At 41.0% G+C, this 17,605-nt stretch overlaps 1 protein-coding gene and 1 long non-coding RNA gene across 4 annotated transcripts in view; one reads left to right on the top strand and one right to left on the bottom strand.

Moving 5' to 3' along the window:
* The first annotated feature begins 1,333 nt into the window (after positions 1–1,333).
* On the top strand, positions 1,334–14,819 carry LOC106571643 (uncharacterized). 3 transcript variants are annotated; one of them, XR_001320963.2, is made up of 4 exons: positions 1,334–1,780; positions 4,833–4,956; positions 13,977–14,059; positions 14,592–14,819. It is a non-coding gene; the product is annotated as an uncharacterized lncRNA (long non-coding RNA). The 3 variants fall into 3 exon arrangements; XR_001320964.2 differs by lacking the exon at positions 13,977–14,059 and having other exon boundaries at positions 1,336–1,780; positions 14,592–14,774; XR_006759195.1 differs by lacking the exons at positions 13,977–14,059; positions 14,592–14,819 and adding an exon at positions 10,013–10,472 and having other exon boundaries at positions 1,341–1,780.
* Positions 10,890–17,605, bottom strand: part of LOC106571642 (potassium channel subfamily K member 10) — a 29,796-nt gene continuing 23,080 nt past the window's right edge. The window contains exons 5-7 of the mRNA XM_014144950.2: positions 17,242–17,434; positions 14,568–14,710; positions 10,890–13,174 (exon numbers count right to left, since the gene is read on the bottom strand). Coding sequence (XP_014000425.2) covers positions 12,491–13,174; positions 14,568–14,710; positions 17,242–17,434 — 1,020 coding nt within the window. The 3' untranslated portion in view covers positions 10,890–12,490. The remainder of the gene's footprint in view (positions 13,175–14,567; positions 14,711–17,241; positions 17,435–17,605) is intronic.

The raw sequence follows: 17,605 nt of genomic DNA, 5'->3' as shown, positions 1-17,605 counted from the left end.
TGTCTATCAGCTCACATAGGCCTACCAGCCATGGGGGAGAGGCTTGGGTAGACACTTTATTGTTTACAGCGACAGAGAACATCTTGTCCTCTGAGACTCACGTGTGACGAGGCGAGAGCCAGCATCAGTACAGCTATTATACACAATGCACTATACTGATTTTCTTACATGGCGCTTTCGTCTAACAGGCTATTGAAAAGCCTGTTTTAAAAAAAGAAAACTGTTGCGTAGAAATTGTTTGCGTGGGTGGATGGTTAGTTTGTAGGCCGATCATGGACATGCAGAAACTCACTCAGCTCAATTACAAGGATGTCGGTTTCCATGGTAACCACTCACCGTGCTGCATTACACATTGTGTGATTCGTTTGGCACATCTTCTCAAGGACTCTTAACCCTGTGTGTCTGCACGTGAGCGAGGTGCATGAGTGTGTGCGTGCGTGTATAAATATTTGTGTATGACATGCGTGTATGTCGTCTTCCTCTTCAAACTGTACCCCATGTAGTCCTCTACTAAATCAAAATCAATTCAAATAGAATCAAATAGAATCAATGCATTGTGTCCCTGTTAGAGGGTAACGCTGTAGAACATACACCGTTGTTGAGGTAAGGCACAGTTCAAGCTACGGGCTTAAGCGGCAAAGTCAATGTGACTCTCAGCAGACTGATCCTTGAAACATTTTCCCAGTTAGTCACATGACCAATCTTTAACTGCCGCAGTGCTATCATAACACTGTCAGAGTTGGCTACACTCATGACTGGCAAAGGCAATTGTGATTCTATGGCTGTTCCCCTACTGACAGATATCCTGGAGTTTGATAGAAGGAAAATACCCCAGGCCAAGCTTGTAAAGATCATGACTCATTCATCACTATGAGACTTGGGGCATCAGTGAAGGAGAAGGCCTGAGGTGACCATATGGCACTGCAGAATAACACAGCTGGTCTTCCGTCTGCCTGACTGGCACTGACCAGAGTGACTGAGGGAGACGATATGAAGGGTAAGGGAGCTCAAGTCATCACAGACTGGGGATATCAGTTACAGTAGAAGTTTGTGTCAAACCAAAACAGAAGTATAGAAGCCTGGCCTGAAAGTTATACCCTGAATAGCTGAGCCTCTATAAATCATTAACACTGAATGGGTTCCCACTGTGCACACACTGGTTGAATCAACATTGTTTCCACATCATTTCAATGAAATCACGTAGAACTAACTTGAATTGACCTCTGTGCTCAGTGGCTTGGGTCTTTGAGTGTGTTTGTTTGTGTGCATGCAAGTATGTAAATACGTGCGTTGGCGTGTTTGTGTCCCTGTGTGTGTTTAATGTTCAGTGACATTCCCTCTGTCCTCAGAGAACCTGCATCATTGCTTGTCCTCCTTAGATCACTGTGACAGGTGGGGTGGGAATTCAGACACACTGCCAAGGCAATATCTCTGCGTGGTACTCAGGGGAACCCAGGAGAACACCCAGGAAGTCACGGTCGTTGACTTACAGGACATTTATAGTAGTCACAGATAGACTGACACTGTGGCCAGTGAGCCTGCGAGAGGACTGTTTTAGGTAGTGTTTTGAAGTTCGGCAACACTTCCAATTCTCCTACTGATGACAAATATTCTATTCGATTTGATTGCCTGTACGGATTTGTCCTTAGCTGGCTGGGGATTTTGTGGTTTATTCAACAACACGTCTCCTTTAATGACCTGTGATTTTCCTCCATTTGTCATGTATGTTGCGGTAAACTACCCATCTGTGTTCCTGTGGCTGAAGACAAGGCAATGACAGGTCTGTAATGAAACACAGTAATACCTGTACAGATATATCATTTATATTCCATGTTAGAGATAGGGTGGAATCTGTCACCTTTAATCTAATAGAAAATGTGATAGGTTTGATGGTTTGTCATACTGTACAAAACATACAGTTGAAGTCAGAAGTTGACATACGCTTAGGTTGGAGTCATTAAAACTAGTTTTTCAACCACTACACAAATTTCTTGATAACAAACTATAGTTTTGGCAAGTCGGTTAGGACATCTACTTTGTGCATGACACAAGTAATTTTTCCAACAATTGTTTACAGACAGATTATTTCACTTATAATTCAGTGTATCACAATTCCAGTGGGTCAGAAGTTTACATACACTAAGTTGACTGTGCCTTTAAACATCTTGGAACATTTCAGAAAATGATGTCATGGCTTTAGAAGCTTCTGATAGGCTAATTGACATCATTTGAGTCAATTGGAGGTGTACCTGTGGATGTATTTCAAGGCCTACCTTCAAACTCGGTGCCTCTTTGCTTGACATCATGGGAAAATCAAAATAAATCAGCCAAGACGTCAGAAAAGAAATTGTAGACCTTCACAAGTCTGGTTCATCCTTGGGAGCAATTTCCAAATGCCTGAAGGTACCACGTTCATCTGTACAAAAAATAGTACGCAAGTATAAACACCATGGGACAATGCAGCCGTCATACCGCTCAGGAAGGAGACTTGTTCTGTCTCCTAGAGATGAACGTACTTTGGTGTGAAAAGTGGAAATCAATCCTAGAACAACAGCAAAGGACCTTGTGAAGATGCTGGAGGAAACAGGTACAAAAGTATCTATATCCACAGTTAAACGAGTCCTATATCGGCATAACCTGAAAGGCTGCTCAGCAAGGAAGAAGCAACTGCTCCAAAACCGCCATAAAAAAGCCAGACTACAGTTTGCAACTGCACATGGGGACAAAATTCATTCTTTATGGAGAAATATCCTCTGGTTTGATGAAAGAAAAATAGAACTGTTTGGCCATAATGACCATTGTTATGTTTGGAGGATAAAGGGGGAGGCTTGCACACCGAAGAACACCATCCCAACCGTGAAGCACGGGGGTGGCAGCATCATGTTGTGGGGGTGCTTTGCTGCAGGAGGGATTGGTGCACTTCACAAAATAGATGGCATTTTGTCATGTTGCGCCATCTTCACCACACTGTCAGTGTGAGTGGACCATTTCAGTTTGTCTATGATGTGAACACCGAGGAACTTAAAACTTTCCACCTTCTCAACTGCTGTCCCTTCGAAACAGTGTTGGTGTTACCACAGCTCTATAACTGTTTATTGCGATAGACATAGGAGGATGTGAGTCTTTGAGAATTGCCAGTGTGAGATCTGTCTGAAATGGGTACAAAAACTACCCGCAAAATAGTACCCGCAAGACACCAGTCTCAATGTCAACAATGAAGAGGCGACTCCGGGATGCTGGCCAACTAGGCAGAGTTCCCCTGTCCAGTGTCTGTGTTCTTTTGCCTATCTTAATCTTTTCTTTTTATTGGCCAATCTGAAATATGGCTTTTTCTTTGCAACTCCACCCAGAAGGCCAGCATCCCGGGGTCGCCTCTTCACTGTTGACATTGAGACTGGTGTTTTGTGGGTACTATTTAATGAAGCTGCCAGTTGAGGACTTGTGAGGCGTCTGTTTCTCAAACTAGACACTCTAATTTACTTGTCCGCTTGCTCAGTTGTGCACTGGGGCTTCCCACTCCTCTTTCTATTCTGGTTAGAGCCAGTTTGCGCTGTTCTATGAAGGGAGTAGTACACAGCATTGTACGAGATCTTCAGTTTCTTGGCAATTTCTCGCATGCAATAGCCTTCATTTCTCATGACAAGAATAGACTGACGAGTTTCAGAAGAACGTTCTTTGTTTCTGGCCATTGTGATCCTGTAATCGAACCCACAAATGCTGATGCTTCAGATACTCAACTAGTCTCAAGAAAGCCAGTTTTATTGCTTCTTTAATCAGGACAACAGTTTTCAGCTGTGCTAACATAATTGCAAAAGGGTTTTCTAATGATCGATTAGCCTTTTAAAATTAAAAACTTGGATTAACTAACAACGTGCCATTGGAACACAGGAGTGATGGTTTCTGATAATGGGCCTCTGTAAGCCTATATAGATATTCCATTCAAAATCAGCCGTTTCCAGCTACAATAATCATTTACAACATTAACAATGTCTACACTGTATTTCTGATCAATTTGATATTATTTCAATGGACAAAAAATGTGCTTTTCTTTCAAAAACTAGGACATTTCTAAGTGACCCCAAACTTTTGAACTGTAGTGTTTACAGATATATTTTTTAAGAATGTCACTTTTAAATGCTTCATAATTTGCTCACTCAAGCTGTATATGAGTTGATCTACCTGACCAGTATCAGGCAAGCAACAAAAAAATATCTCTATCTGGAGGTCAATTCATTCCAACTCGAGACAATAGAGGTCATTGATGTCAATAACACTGACAGGTTCCAGCTCCTGTGAGCTTTTCATGGCTCAATAACACACAGTTGCCAACACTGGCACTAGAACTCTGTCTGTTATGGAGGGGTCCCTGTAGACCCGGCAGAGAAAGACAGCCAAGCAGCGCAATCCATCTTACAGTACATAAGCACTAAGCCTCTTCAATTAACCTGCAATTGATCTGCATGCACTTGGTAGTTTTCTCATTGGCCATTTGGCCAATGTTCAAAGTGCCACATAGGAAATAAAATGCCAAAGTTCCTGATTCAATCTCCTATCTTTCTCCACAGCTTCTAAACAACCTTAATGTAAGAGAAAGAGTACTCTGTAGTTGCTAAATAATTTAGCTTTCCTCTGATAAATAATTTAGCTTTCCTCTGCTTTAAAGGAACTGTCCAGAACCTTTAAAAGTTCATATACTCAAATAATGTTGTTGACTCGTCCTATACTTGTATTAGTGGCCAAAGCATACATTTGAGAAGAAACACTTCAAAAAACCCACTTCTAACTTCTTTCTCAAACAGACCGTTTAAAAAATGCTTCCTATTTCCTCATAGAGTATTATGCCATACTCCCGAGGAGGATGAGCTGGCCAATCAGCAGTCTAGAGGAGGATGAGCTGGCCAATAAGCTGTCTACTTGCCAAGACGATCATCAAGGACCTCAGCCACCCGAGCAAAGGTCTGTTCACATCGCTACCATCTATTTTATTTATCCCTTATTTTACCAGGTAAGTTGACTGAGAACACATTCTCATTTACAGCAACAACCTGGGGAATAGTTACAGGGGAGAGGGTATGAATGAGTGGTGCAGTGGTCTAAGGCACTGCATCTCAGTGCAAGAGATGTCTCTGCAGTACCTGGTTGAAATCCAGGCTGCATCACATCTCGTCGTGATAGGGAATCCCATAGGGCGGCGCACAAATGGCCCAGCATTGTCCGGGTTTGGCTGGGGTAGGCCGTCATTGTAAATAAGACTTTGTTTTTAACTGACTTGCCTGGTTAAATAAATAAAAAATGAGCCAATTGTAAACTGGGGATGATTAGGTGATCATGAAGGTATGAGGGCCAGATTGGGAAATTAGTTGGGACACCAGAGATAACACCCCTCTCTTACGATAAGTGCCATGAGATCTTTAGTGAACACAGAGAGTCAGGACACCCGTTTCACATCCCATCCAAAGGATGGCACCCTACACAGGGCAATGTCCCCAATCACTGCTCTGGGGCATTGGGATATTTTTTTAGACCAGAGGAAAGGGTGCCTCCTACTGGCCCTCCAACACCACTTCCAGCAGCATCTGGTCTCCCACTTCAGAAGCAAGCCCACAGTGGGATGTAGGGTAGTATGCTGCTGGCTAGAAGGCAAAGACAGTACAGATGGATCAAAGCTGGGATCGAGAGATTGAAAGACAGCTTCAATCTCCAGGCCATCAGACTGTTAGCTATTAAACAGTCACCACTAGTACTCTGCCCTGAACCTTATACTGTATTCAAGTCATGGCTCAACCTATATAACTTATGTTTCTATTTTTCTGGATTATGGGTGTATTTTTTTTATTTTTATTGCTATATATTGCTGAACTGTTGGAGCTAGAAACACAAGTATTTTGCTGATATACCAACTGCAAATCTGTGTATATGTGACCAATAAACGTTGAATTGATTTTATATGAATTTGTATTTTTAGCGATCCTATACGTCCACACCATTCTGTTGTTAGGAACAAGCCCACACCATTCCAACATAGAAAACATGCTTAAATAATAATAATAATTGGAAGGAAAACTATTTCACTCATATTGTAAGTAGTTAGTCAAATGTCATATACATCTGGAAACACTGGACAGTTACTTTAAGATATAACATAGTTGCAATAGTGTTCTAGCATCAGCCTAAGCAGAGATCTCCTGTACATTTTAATTCAATCAACTTTTTTATTTTATCTAAATAAGTATTGATTATATGTATATATATATATACAGTGCATTTGGAAAGTATTCACAACCCTTGAATTTTTCCACATTTTGTTATGTTACAGCCTTATTCTAAAAAGGATTGAATAGTTTTTTTCCTAAACAATTTACACATAACACCCCATAATAAACATTTTGCTCATTTATAAATACAAAAAACTGAAATATCACATTTACATACAGTGGGGGAAAAAAGTATTTAGTCAGCCACCAATTGTGCAAGTTCTCCCACTTAAAAAGATGAGAGAGGCCTGTAATTTTCATCATAGGTACACGTCAACAATGACAGACAAAATGAGGAAAAAAAATCCAGAAAATCACATTGTAGGATTTTTTATGAATTTATTTGCAAATTAAGGTGGAAAATAAGTATTTGGTTACCTACAAACAAGCAAGATTTCTGGCTCTCACAGACCTGTAACTTCTTCTTTAAGAGGCTCCTCTGTCCTCCACTCGTTACCTGTATTAATGGCACCTGTTTGAACTTGTTATCAGTATAAAAGACACCTGTCCACAACCTCAAACAGTCACACTCCAAACTCCACTATGGCCAAGACCAAAGAGCTGTCAAAGGACACCAGAAACAAAATTGTAGACCTGCACCAGGCTGGGAAGACTGAATCTGCAATAGGTAAGCAGCTTGGTTTGAAGAAATCAACTGTGGGAGCAATTATTAGGAAATGGAAGACATACAAGACCACTGATAATCTCCCTCGATCTGGGGCTCCACGCAAGATCTCACCCCGTGGGGTCAAAATGATCAAAAGAACGGTGAGCAAAAATCCCAGAACCACACGGGGGGACCTAGTGAATGACCTGCAGAGAGCTGGGACCAAAGTAACAAAGCCTACCATCAGTAACACACTACGCCGCCAGGGACTCAAATCCTGCAGTGCCAGACGTGTCCCTCTGCTTAACCTGTTAGGGCTAGGGGGCAGTATTGACACGGCTGGATAAAAAACGTACCCAATTTAATCTGGTTACTACTCCTGCCCAGTAACTAGAATATGCATATAATTATTGGCTTTGGATAGAAAACACTCCAAAGTTTCTAAAACTGTTTGAATGGTGTCTATGAGTATAACAGAACTGAAATGGCAGGTCAAAACCTGAGAAGATTCTGTACAGGAAGTACCCTGTCTGACCATTTCTTGGCCTTCTTTGCCATCTCTATCCATTACAAAGGATCTCTGCTGTTACGTGACACTTCCTACGGCTTACATGGTCTCTCAGAAGGTGGCAAAAAGCTGAATCGTGGCTTTGCAGGCTCAGGTTGAAAAAAAGTAGCGCGTTTGGGTAGTGGCTGGTTACAGTACTGTGAGACTCAGGCGCGTGCCCGCGTCGACCGAATGCTTTGTTTTCTTTCCTCTGTTTACCTAAACGGAGATTCCGGTCGGAATATTATCGCTTTTTTACGAGAAAAATGGCATAAAAATGGATTTTAAACAGCGGTTGACATGCTTCGAAGTACGGTAATGGAATATTTAGATTTTTTTTGTCACGAATTGCGCCATGCTCGTAACCCTGATTTACCATTTCGGATAGTGTCTGGAACGCACGAACAAAACGCCGCTATTTGGATATAACGATGGATTATTTTGGACCAAACCAACATTTGTTATTGAAGTAGCAGTCCTGGGAGTGCATTCTGACGAAGACAACAAAGGTAATCAAACTTTTGTAATAGTAAATCTGACTTTGGTCAGGGCTAAACTTGGTGGGTGTCTAAATGGCTAGCCGTGATGGCTGGGCTATCTACTGAGAATATTGCAAAATGTGCTTTCACCGAAAAGCTATTTTAATATCGGACACCTCGATTGCACAAAGGAGTTCTGTATCTATAATTCTTAAAATAATTGTTATGTTATTTGTGAACGTTTATCATGAGTAATTTAGTAAATTGTTAGTAAATTCCCCGGAAGTTTGCGGGGGGGTATGCTAGTTCTGAACGTCACATGCTAATGTAAAAAGCTGGTTTTTGATATAAATATGAACTTGATTGAACAAAACATGCATGTATTGTATAACATAATGTCCTAGGTGTGTCATCTGATGAAGATCATCAAAGGTTAGTGCTGCATTTAGCTGTCTTCTGGGTTTTTGTGACATTATATGCTAGCTTGAAAAATGGGTGTCTGATTATTTCTGTCTGGGTACTCTGCTGACATAATCTAATGTTTTGCTTTCGTTGTAAAGCCTTTTTGAAATTGGACAGTGTGGTTAGATTAACGAGAGTCTTGTCTTTAACCTCTTACATCTAGACGTTCCGCTAGCAGAACACCTGCTCCAATATCCAATGATAGGCGTGGCGCGAATTACAAATTCCTCAAAAATACAAAAACTTCAATTTTTCAAACATATGACTATTTCACAGCATTTTAAAGACAAGACTCTCCTTTATCTAACCACACTGTCCGATTTCAAAAAGGCTTTACAGTGAAAGCAAAACATTCGATTATGTCAGCAGAGTACCAAGCCAGAAATAATCAGACACCCATTTTTCAAGCTAGCATATAATGTCACAAAAAACAAAACCACAGCTAAATGCAGCACTAACCTTTGATGATCTTCATCAGATGACAACCCTAGGACATTATGTTATACAATGCATGCATGTTTTGTTCAATCAAGTTCATATTTATATCAAAAACCAGCTTTTTACATTAGCATGTGACGTTCAGAACTCTTGGCATTCAGGCCAAAGAGTTCACCTTGGTTTCATCAGACCAGAGAATCTTGCTTCTCATGGTCTGAGAGTCCTTCAGATGCCTTTTGGCAAACTCTAAACAGACTGTCATGTGCCTTTTACTGAGGAGTGGATTCCGTCCAGCCACTCTACCATGAAGGCCTGATTGGTGGAGTGCTGCAGAGATGGTTGTCCTTCTGGAATGTTCTCCCATCTCCACAGAGGAACTCTGGAGCTCTGTCAGAGTGAACATCAGATTCTTGGTCACCTCCCTGACCAAGGCCTTTCTCCCCCAATTGCTAAATTTTGCCGGCCGGCCAGCTCTAGGAAGAGTGTTGGTGGTTCCAAACTTCGTCCATTTAAGAATGATCAAGGCCACTGTTTTCTTGGGGACCTTCAATTCTGCAGACATTTTTTGGTACCCTTCCCCTGTGCCTCGACACAATCCTGTCTCTAAGCTCTACGGACAATTCCTTTGGCCTCAGGGCTTGGTTTTTGCCATTTCAAATCATGTCTACTCAATTGAATTTACCACAAGTGGACTCCAATCAAGTTGTAGAAACATCTCAAGGATGATAAATGGAAATAAGATGCACTTGAGCTCAATTTCAAGTCTCATAGCAAAGGGTCTGAATACTTACATTTTTTTTTCAAATGTGTTAACTTTCTAAAAACCTGTTTTCGCTTTGTCATTATGGGGTATTGTATGTAGATTGATGAGGAAAAACATGTATTTAATACATCTTAGAATAAGGCTGCAACGTAACAAAATGTGGAAAACGTCAAGGGGTCTGAAAACTTTCCGAATGCACAGTATATATCGATCGACAATCTGCAAGTCAGTTGGTTCACAAAAAAAGCTGAAAGGCTAGCTACCAGCTAGCTAGCTACCTTGCTATTCTTTTTACTTGAATTAAGAATAAGTGGCAGTCAGCGCCTTGGATATGGCAGAGGAATGTTGAAAGTGAGATTATCTCTCAAGCGGTTACTCCACGGTGGACTATTCCTGTTATTGATGTTCAGTAAGCTTTTGACGCTGGAGTGACGATTTCCATCACCATTGTGGGTTCTACAGGACGTTTTGGGAGCGGTTTATCACAGAGTCTACAGAGAGGGACAGGGGATGGGGTTCCCTGAACAACTGCTCCTGACCTGTCCTCCTGTCTTTCCCCCTGCTGGAGGTGACCACCCACCCCCTTGCACAAGCCTGCTCCATCTGTGCCTGCTGACGAGCAGGACTGTGAGGCAGACGACTGTGTGCTCAGATAGTGAAGTGGAGACAGTCCGAGTCAGATAACATCTGGACTTACACCTCCGTGGAAGATCTTTGTCCATGCAGCCCATAAACTATCAATTTACTTGATTCTTGTTTTAGCTCTTGTAAAGAATCTTTGAGATTGCTCTTGTAATTACATTTTATTTTTAGAGCCCACAATGGAAATAAGTCAGACTTTGTGTTATCCCTGTCATGTTTAAATGTATGTGCTGTGTGTGTATATGTATTTTTAACTGGCAAAATGTAATCTATCAATCAAGAATAACGTAGCCTGATGTTTTATTTTTGCTAGAGCTATTTTTACCTTCAAAGATGCTATTCTACAAGACTCTATCCTCCAGTTTAAGAGGAACAATCGCACCTTCTCACTGGGACGGAAGGTGTTGATCAGTATAAAAGAGTGTGGATTTTATATTTTAGTGTCTATACAGGATGTTAGAGCAGGAAACAGCCCTGGAGGTGAAACAGACAGTCTCTTGAGACGGACACAGATAAAAATGACTGCAAAAGTGTATGGTTTGTTTCAGCGACAACAAGGTCATTGCCGATGAGAGCGAAAGCGATACACTGCCGGAGACATCCTTTTTCCGGCTTGATGAAAACCTCTAAGGTAGAGACTGAGAAATAGAGATGTTGGCAACACAATAACTCTGCACTCAGAGGGGAAACAAGCAACTTCCAATAGCAGTGATATTTATTTCCAAAAGGCACTCACTACATTTAATGTAATGGTGGCACAAGTAATACTGTGAACAACATCCAAATACTGAGCAGGTGTTGCCCATTCTACCTCAACATGGGCAGTTACAAAACGCTAGGCTAAGCATCGTCTTGTGAAGCATGTGGTGGTATACAACTAATACCAAATAGCATGATAATATATTTGGAAACTATCATGCTTTTTAGTTCGATATCTTATTTAAGCTTTAAATGTTGCATTTCTTTGTAGCGTTTTTTATAACAAACATAGATTGAAAGTTCATAGCTGCATTCACACTAGGCTAATGCTGCACCCATATCAATGCAAACACAAATAATGGGAAGACGTACATACATAACATTTTTGGTGTGGATATACGTGTGTGTGTGTGTGTGTGTGCGTGTGAGAGAGAGAGCGAGAGAGATTGAGAGATTCGTAGAGGTATTGTTATTTAACCCATGCACCTTAAAGGGTTTGTAATGACATTATTGTAATACAATTAGTAAACCACAGTCAAGACGCAAAGTGCACGTTTGACTCATGCACGTTCTCAGTGTCATCATCTCTCTTCTGTAATATGAACATATAAATGTACTTCACAGACGTTACATGGTACACTTAAATCAAGTATAACAAAGATGTCAGCTAACAGTAACACACTGTATTCAAGCAAATCATTGTATCGATGTATCATACAAGTTTGCGCCAAAAAACGCTCCGTCTCCCAAATTTGACAGTATCCTGTCTAAGCAATTAGGGCCATTTTTCCTTCCTGCATTATGGCTTACCTTCCGTTCCATTGTCATAAGCTGTCATCTTCAGAAAAGCAATTCTAAGTGCAACCAAAGCTCCTCTAATGCTACAAAGTGTGAATGCAGTATACTTTAGAAATATTTCAACGACAACATTAGGACCACAAGCCCTGAGATTGTGTTAATGAAAGTTCATGAACTTAATAGCGTAATCACACACTTTCTAGACAGTTTAGCTCAAGGACCATGCACAGACAACATTGCGGTTGTTTTTTATAACTTTTTTCGTCAATTTTCAGAGTTTATGTGTCGTGACGGAATGAGAACAAAGTCGTACATTTCACAATAACCAAATCCAGGTGACTCTCCAGTTGTTGCTCTTATTCAGTTGTTGCTCTCAGCAGCTCAGTTCTCTTGTCCTAAAATGACCTCAGATATGTATTTAGGACCAGCACCGTCTCGTCGAAGTCTACTACGTACATACAAGTCACAGACACATCAAAGTATCTTACTTGCTTTATTATCGACTCTTCTGAATAGCAGCCATCTTCTCTTTCACTCAAAATAAACCCCATCATTTTGGTTGTTCTGTACCACAAGAACCTCCAATCTAAAAATGTTTTACCAGGTGACTGTAGAAACGTATGATGTTAATGTCTTTCCTTCAGGTTATTAGGGCACAGTGAATATTGAATAACATTACATAGCACACAGGGACACAACGGTTCCCCCAATATCAAGCACACAAAGGCGTGACAGAGATGTAAGGCACATACGGTGGTGACGTTTAAAACATCCTTTACCTCAGAGGAACAACCAACATTTTTAAGGATCCATCTGGATACGCAGCTCCTTTTCTTCAAGTTGAAGTGTTTCCCCCTCAGTCTTTTTTTCTTTGGTCTGTAGTGGTATGAATGGTACTGTGAAACCATTCTGGGGCTTGGACACTTCGACGAACAGCGGCAAATCGGACATGCTGGTGTTGAACTTTTTGTCTAACCCCTCATCTTCCTCCTCCTCCTCCTCTTCCTCCTCTTCCTCCTTCCTCTTCCCCATCTCCATAGGCGGAGTACTAAAGGGCCTGCATTGTAGCTCATCTGGGATATTCTTCTTCAGCTCGCGGTTCTTGTTTCTCTTGGCCAGCTTGGTGACGGAACCCAGGCGATTAAAGATGTTGTCGTCTGAGGATGCCACACTTTCGGACCGGCGCGGATCACACTCTGCCCCCCTTAGACGCAGATTGTTGAGTTTCATGTCGATGCTCTCCTGAGATGAGGTCTTGTAGGGGTTGGTGTCCAGGCTGTTGAAGGCGGCACGGCGTTCCGGGGAGAGCATGTCCGTGGAGACGGCCCACTGGTCCAGGCCCAGCTGGCGGCGCTCCATGCTGCGGATGGTGGCGGTCCGCTGGAGCTTGTCGCTGACCTCCACACTCAGGCGTCGCCGCGTCTCCCGGAACTCGGCGCGCACGTTGGCCTTCCACTCGGCCGCGTGGGCCTTGATCTCTCCGACCTAGAGCACGGGAAAATAAAAACAAGGTCATTCCACACCATAAAATACTATAACGCAATTGGATAGTTAATCCAAATTACAGAATTGGTGGCAGTAGCTAGGTAAACAAAATGAAAGCATTGATTGCAGTCTCTCCTTTCAAGGTAAGAAAGCAAACAACAACTATTTTCATGTTTTAACCATTTGAATGTCTATTTTAACCCTTTAAAACTCTTAAGGATTGGACCCTTTTTTTCAATTTTGGGCTAAAATGACAACTCTAACTGCCCTGAAGAAAGGATATGCATTTTCTTGGTACCATTTGAAAGCAAACACTTTGAAGTTTGTGGAAATGTGAAAGGAAACAAATGTTTTTTGTTATTTTTTTTAACATTCATCTTTGAAATGCAAGAGAAAGGCCATAAGGTGTCATGTCCTGACCAGTAATAGGGGTTATTTGTTATTGTAGTTTGGTCAGGACGTGGCAGAGGGTATTTGTTTTATGTGGTTCGGGGTGGTGGTTTGTTTAGAAGGGTGTTTGATTTATTATTTCCGGGTTTTGGGTTATGTTCTATGTTTTTGTATTTCTATGTTCTTTCTAGTTTAGTATTTCTATGTTTAGGTATTGGGTGTTGGACTCTCAATTGGAGGCAGGTGTTTCCTAGTTGCCTCTGATTGAGAGTCCTATAATTAGGTATGTGTTTGTGTTTGGAGTTTGTGGGAGATTATGCTAGGTATAGCTTAGTTGCCTTACCAGCCTGTTATGCGTCATTGTGTTTTGTGTACGTGTTTATTTTGGTTTCCCTTCTTTTCCTAAATAAAGAAGATGAGTACACATGATCCCGCTGCGTTTTGGTCCCACAATGATTTTTCCTTATCCTCTGACGAAGAAGAATGTGACATAAGGTATTATTCCAGCGCAGGTGCAATTTAGATTTTGGCCACTAGATGGCAGCAGTGTATATGCACCGGTTTAGACTGATCCAATGAACCATTGTATTTCTGTTCAAAGTTTTGTATCAAGACAGGACAAATGTGCCTAATTTGTTTATTAATAACTTTTCATGTTCAAAACTGTGCCCTCTCCTCAGACAATAGCATGGTATTATTTCACTGTAATAGCTACTGTAAATTGGGCATTGCAGTTAGATTAACAATAATTTAAGCTTTCTGCCAATATCGGATATGTCTATGTTCTGGGAAATGTTCTTGTTACTTACAACCTCCTGCTAATTGCATATGCCTACGTTAGCTCAACCGTCCCGCAGGGGACCCACCAATCCTGAAGAATTAATGTTCTTCTAATGGGACATTTGACAAAATACTAAGCCCATGTAGTGTTCAACTATACCATTACAGCTCTATAGCATAGTAGTATGGTCATATAATGTCACCTACAAGTAAATTATCTTACCTCCTCTTTTGTCTTCTTGGACAGGACCCTCAGCCAGTCACCAATCATGCTCAGTACAGCAGCGAAATAGGCCAATCCCACCAGAATCCAGAACCACACCAGTGGTCTATACCAATTACGATACACGACCCTCCGGTCCCCTCCTATTGAATGTAAACAAACAATGAAACATTCAGCATGATGAGATACATGGGTCGTGTTCAGAAGAGCTAACCATAGAAAAACATTTTTAAATGGTAAACAAAAATGTGTTTCTTATTGGATAAGTGCAGGTAATCCCTCCCTGTATCAGTCCATTTTCTTCCGTTTGGTGACTATTAAACATGACCCTGATAAACACTGATTCTATTGGCCCATTTTCTACCTGAATATCTTAAGCTGATGGGCTAAAATCCATTGAACAGAAACGAACAAAGCTAATTTTCTCAGACAAGTGCTTGTATGTCAAAGAGTGATTGGGAAATAAATAATCTTTCCAGTGTTGCAGCAGCTTGGTCAGTGAGATCAAGCTATGAGAGCCTCCTGATACAACTACCTTTTTTTTTTTTAAACGTCGACATCTAAGACAAGAAACAACTGCATGTCTCAATATCAGCACCCTCCATTAATGAGGAATCTTGAGCCCTTGTAATAATGGCACAGCACAAGGTGCAAAGTTGTGGTAGGAAAATGTTTGAAAAGTAGGTCCTCCAACCAGAAATGTCATGCCCATAGGGGGCACAGATTTGTACTGTTTAAAAAATAAAATTATATATATTTTTTTAAAATATTTGTGGATTTTTATCTGTAATACTATTAGCCACCTAGCAATTTTATAAAGTTGGCTTTAGCTAGCCTAGATAGGTTTCCAAGCTACCAAGAAGCCATTTCAAGCTATCAATCAAGTTAGAGTAGCTAGCTTGTCCAACTACTGTAGCTTAGCTGGCATGCCTGCTGGCAAGGTTGATAGACTTTAGAAAAGCAAGCAATAACTACCGTAATTTCCGGACTATTAAGCGCACCTGAATATAAGCCGCACCCACTGAATTTTTTACAAATTATTATTTTGAACATAAATAAGCCGCACATGTCTATAAGCCGCAGGTGCCTACCGGTACATTGAAACAAATGAACTTTACACAGGCTTTAACGAAACACGGCTTGTAACAAAAATAAATAGGCTTTAACGAAACACGGCTTGTAACAAAAATAAATAGGCTTTAACGAAGCACGGCTTGTAACAAAAATAAATAGGCTTTAACGAAACACGGCTTGTAACAAAAAATACAAAATTAGCAGTAAACAGTAGCCTACCAAGAAAGTAATTGGTCACCATCTTCCTTCTCCTGTGCACTGAAACCACTGAAACCATCTCCTTCGGTGTCGGGAGTTGAATAGCCTCAGAATTGCTTCATCCGATATTGGATCGTTTTCATTGTCGCACTCGTCATTTTCATCCGGAGGCAAATCCCACGCTGAGCCCTCTTCAACATGCAGCAGTCCAGCCTATCGAAACCCGTTGATGATAGTGGATTTTTTGACAATGCTCCACGCTGTCTGGACCCACTGGCAGACTTGACCATAAGTTGCTCTTCGCATGCGGCCCGTTTTAGTGAAGGATTTCTCCCCACTTGTCATCCAAGCCTCCCGCTGAACACGGAGCGCCACCTTAAATGCACGATTTACACTGATGTCGAGTGGCTGCAAATACTTTGTTGTACCCCCAGGAATCAGGGTGACAAAATGACTACCATAATCAGAATGATGGGAAGTTTGAGAGCGCTCGATTTAATCTAAACAGTAAACAAAAATAGTTGTTTGACCTTAACCCGTTCGGCAATTTCATTAGTCTAATGAAAGCTTCATGCCGCCCAAAAAAATTAGCACGTCACAGAATGTGTTTTTTTGGGAAAATAAATTTGACAACTGGAAAAATCCATATATTAGCCGCGTCATTGTTTAAGCCGCGACGTTCAAAGCCTGGGAAAAAAAGTTGCGGCTTATAGTCCGGAAATTACGGTAAATGTACTGAATAAGACACATTCTTTTACACAGATTTTAGCAGAGATCCAGAGAAGCATATTTAGTTTATTTATAAAACGAACCACCATGAGAATACAGAGTTCAAGAGGTATGCTTAGATATGCAGAATTTAAAAATATATATTTTACACAGAATTAAGAATAATTATTGACGTATGTTGTGCCCCCTCAGATTTTTTGGGTGCATGACGTCATTGCCTCCAACCATAACCAAGTTTGGAGCAAAATGAATGGCCGCAACAGTTGTTATAACGACAATTTTGGTAAGACTTTAATTAAAAGGATGTATTAAATCAAATCAAATTTGATTTGTCACATGCGTTGAATACAACAACTGTTGACCTTACAGTGAAATACTTACTTACAAGCCCTTAACCAACAATGCAGTTAACACTTATTTTTCTTAAGTAAAAAATAGATAAGTGAAAATGTGAAAATAAAAGTAACAAATAATTGAACAGCAGCAGTAAAATAACAAAGGCAAGTTGTTATTAGTTGTTATTAGCATGTACTGTATGAGCCTTTATGATGTATTAGTGTAGAAAACTGACTCAAAACGGCTGTTATTTAAGTAAGAATCACTTTCAGATTATCATCTCATTATGGAATTATTCACAACAGAAACATGAACTAATAATTAATCTGGCTCTCACCTGCCACATAGTCTCCTATTCCAATAGTTGTCAGAGTGATGACAACAAAGTAGATGGCCTCCAGTCCAGTCCAGCCTTCTATGTGTTTGAAGATGACCGCTGGAATGGTGACAAAGAGGATACAACCCGCCAGGATGAAGAGTAACGTGGAGGCCACTCGGATCTTGGTCTGGCTGATCTGGTTCTGTTTATGCTGGGAGAGGAGAAGACACACATATGCACACACACAAACAAACACAGCGCACACACACACACACACACAGAAGAACAGGCACACACACAGGCCATAAGGCCAAGGCCATTCTACCAGAGTGCATACAGTGTGTTGTCGTTCTGTGGTGGCGTCACTACTGCGTTCGCATGA

The sequence above is a fragment of the Salmo salar genome, chromosome ssa15 (assembly GCF_905237065.1).
Source record: "Salmo salar chromosome ssa15, Ssal_v3.1, whole genome shotgun sequence".
NCBI classification, from domain to species: domain Eukaryota; kingdom Metazoa; phylum Chordata; class Actinopteri; order Salmoniformes; family Salmonidae; genus Salmo; species Salmo salar.
Note: the sequence above shows the minus strand (reverse complement) of the source record. Positions and strands in the feature narration are given on the sequence as shown.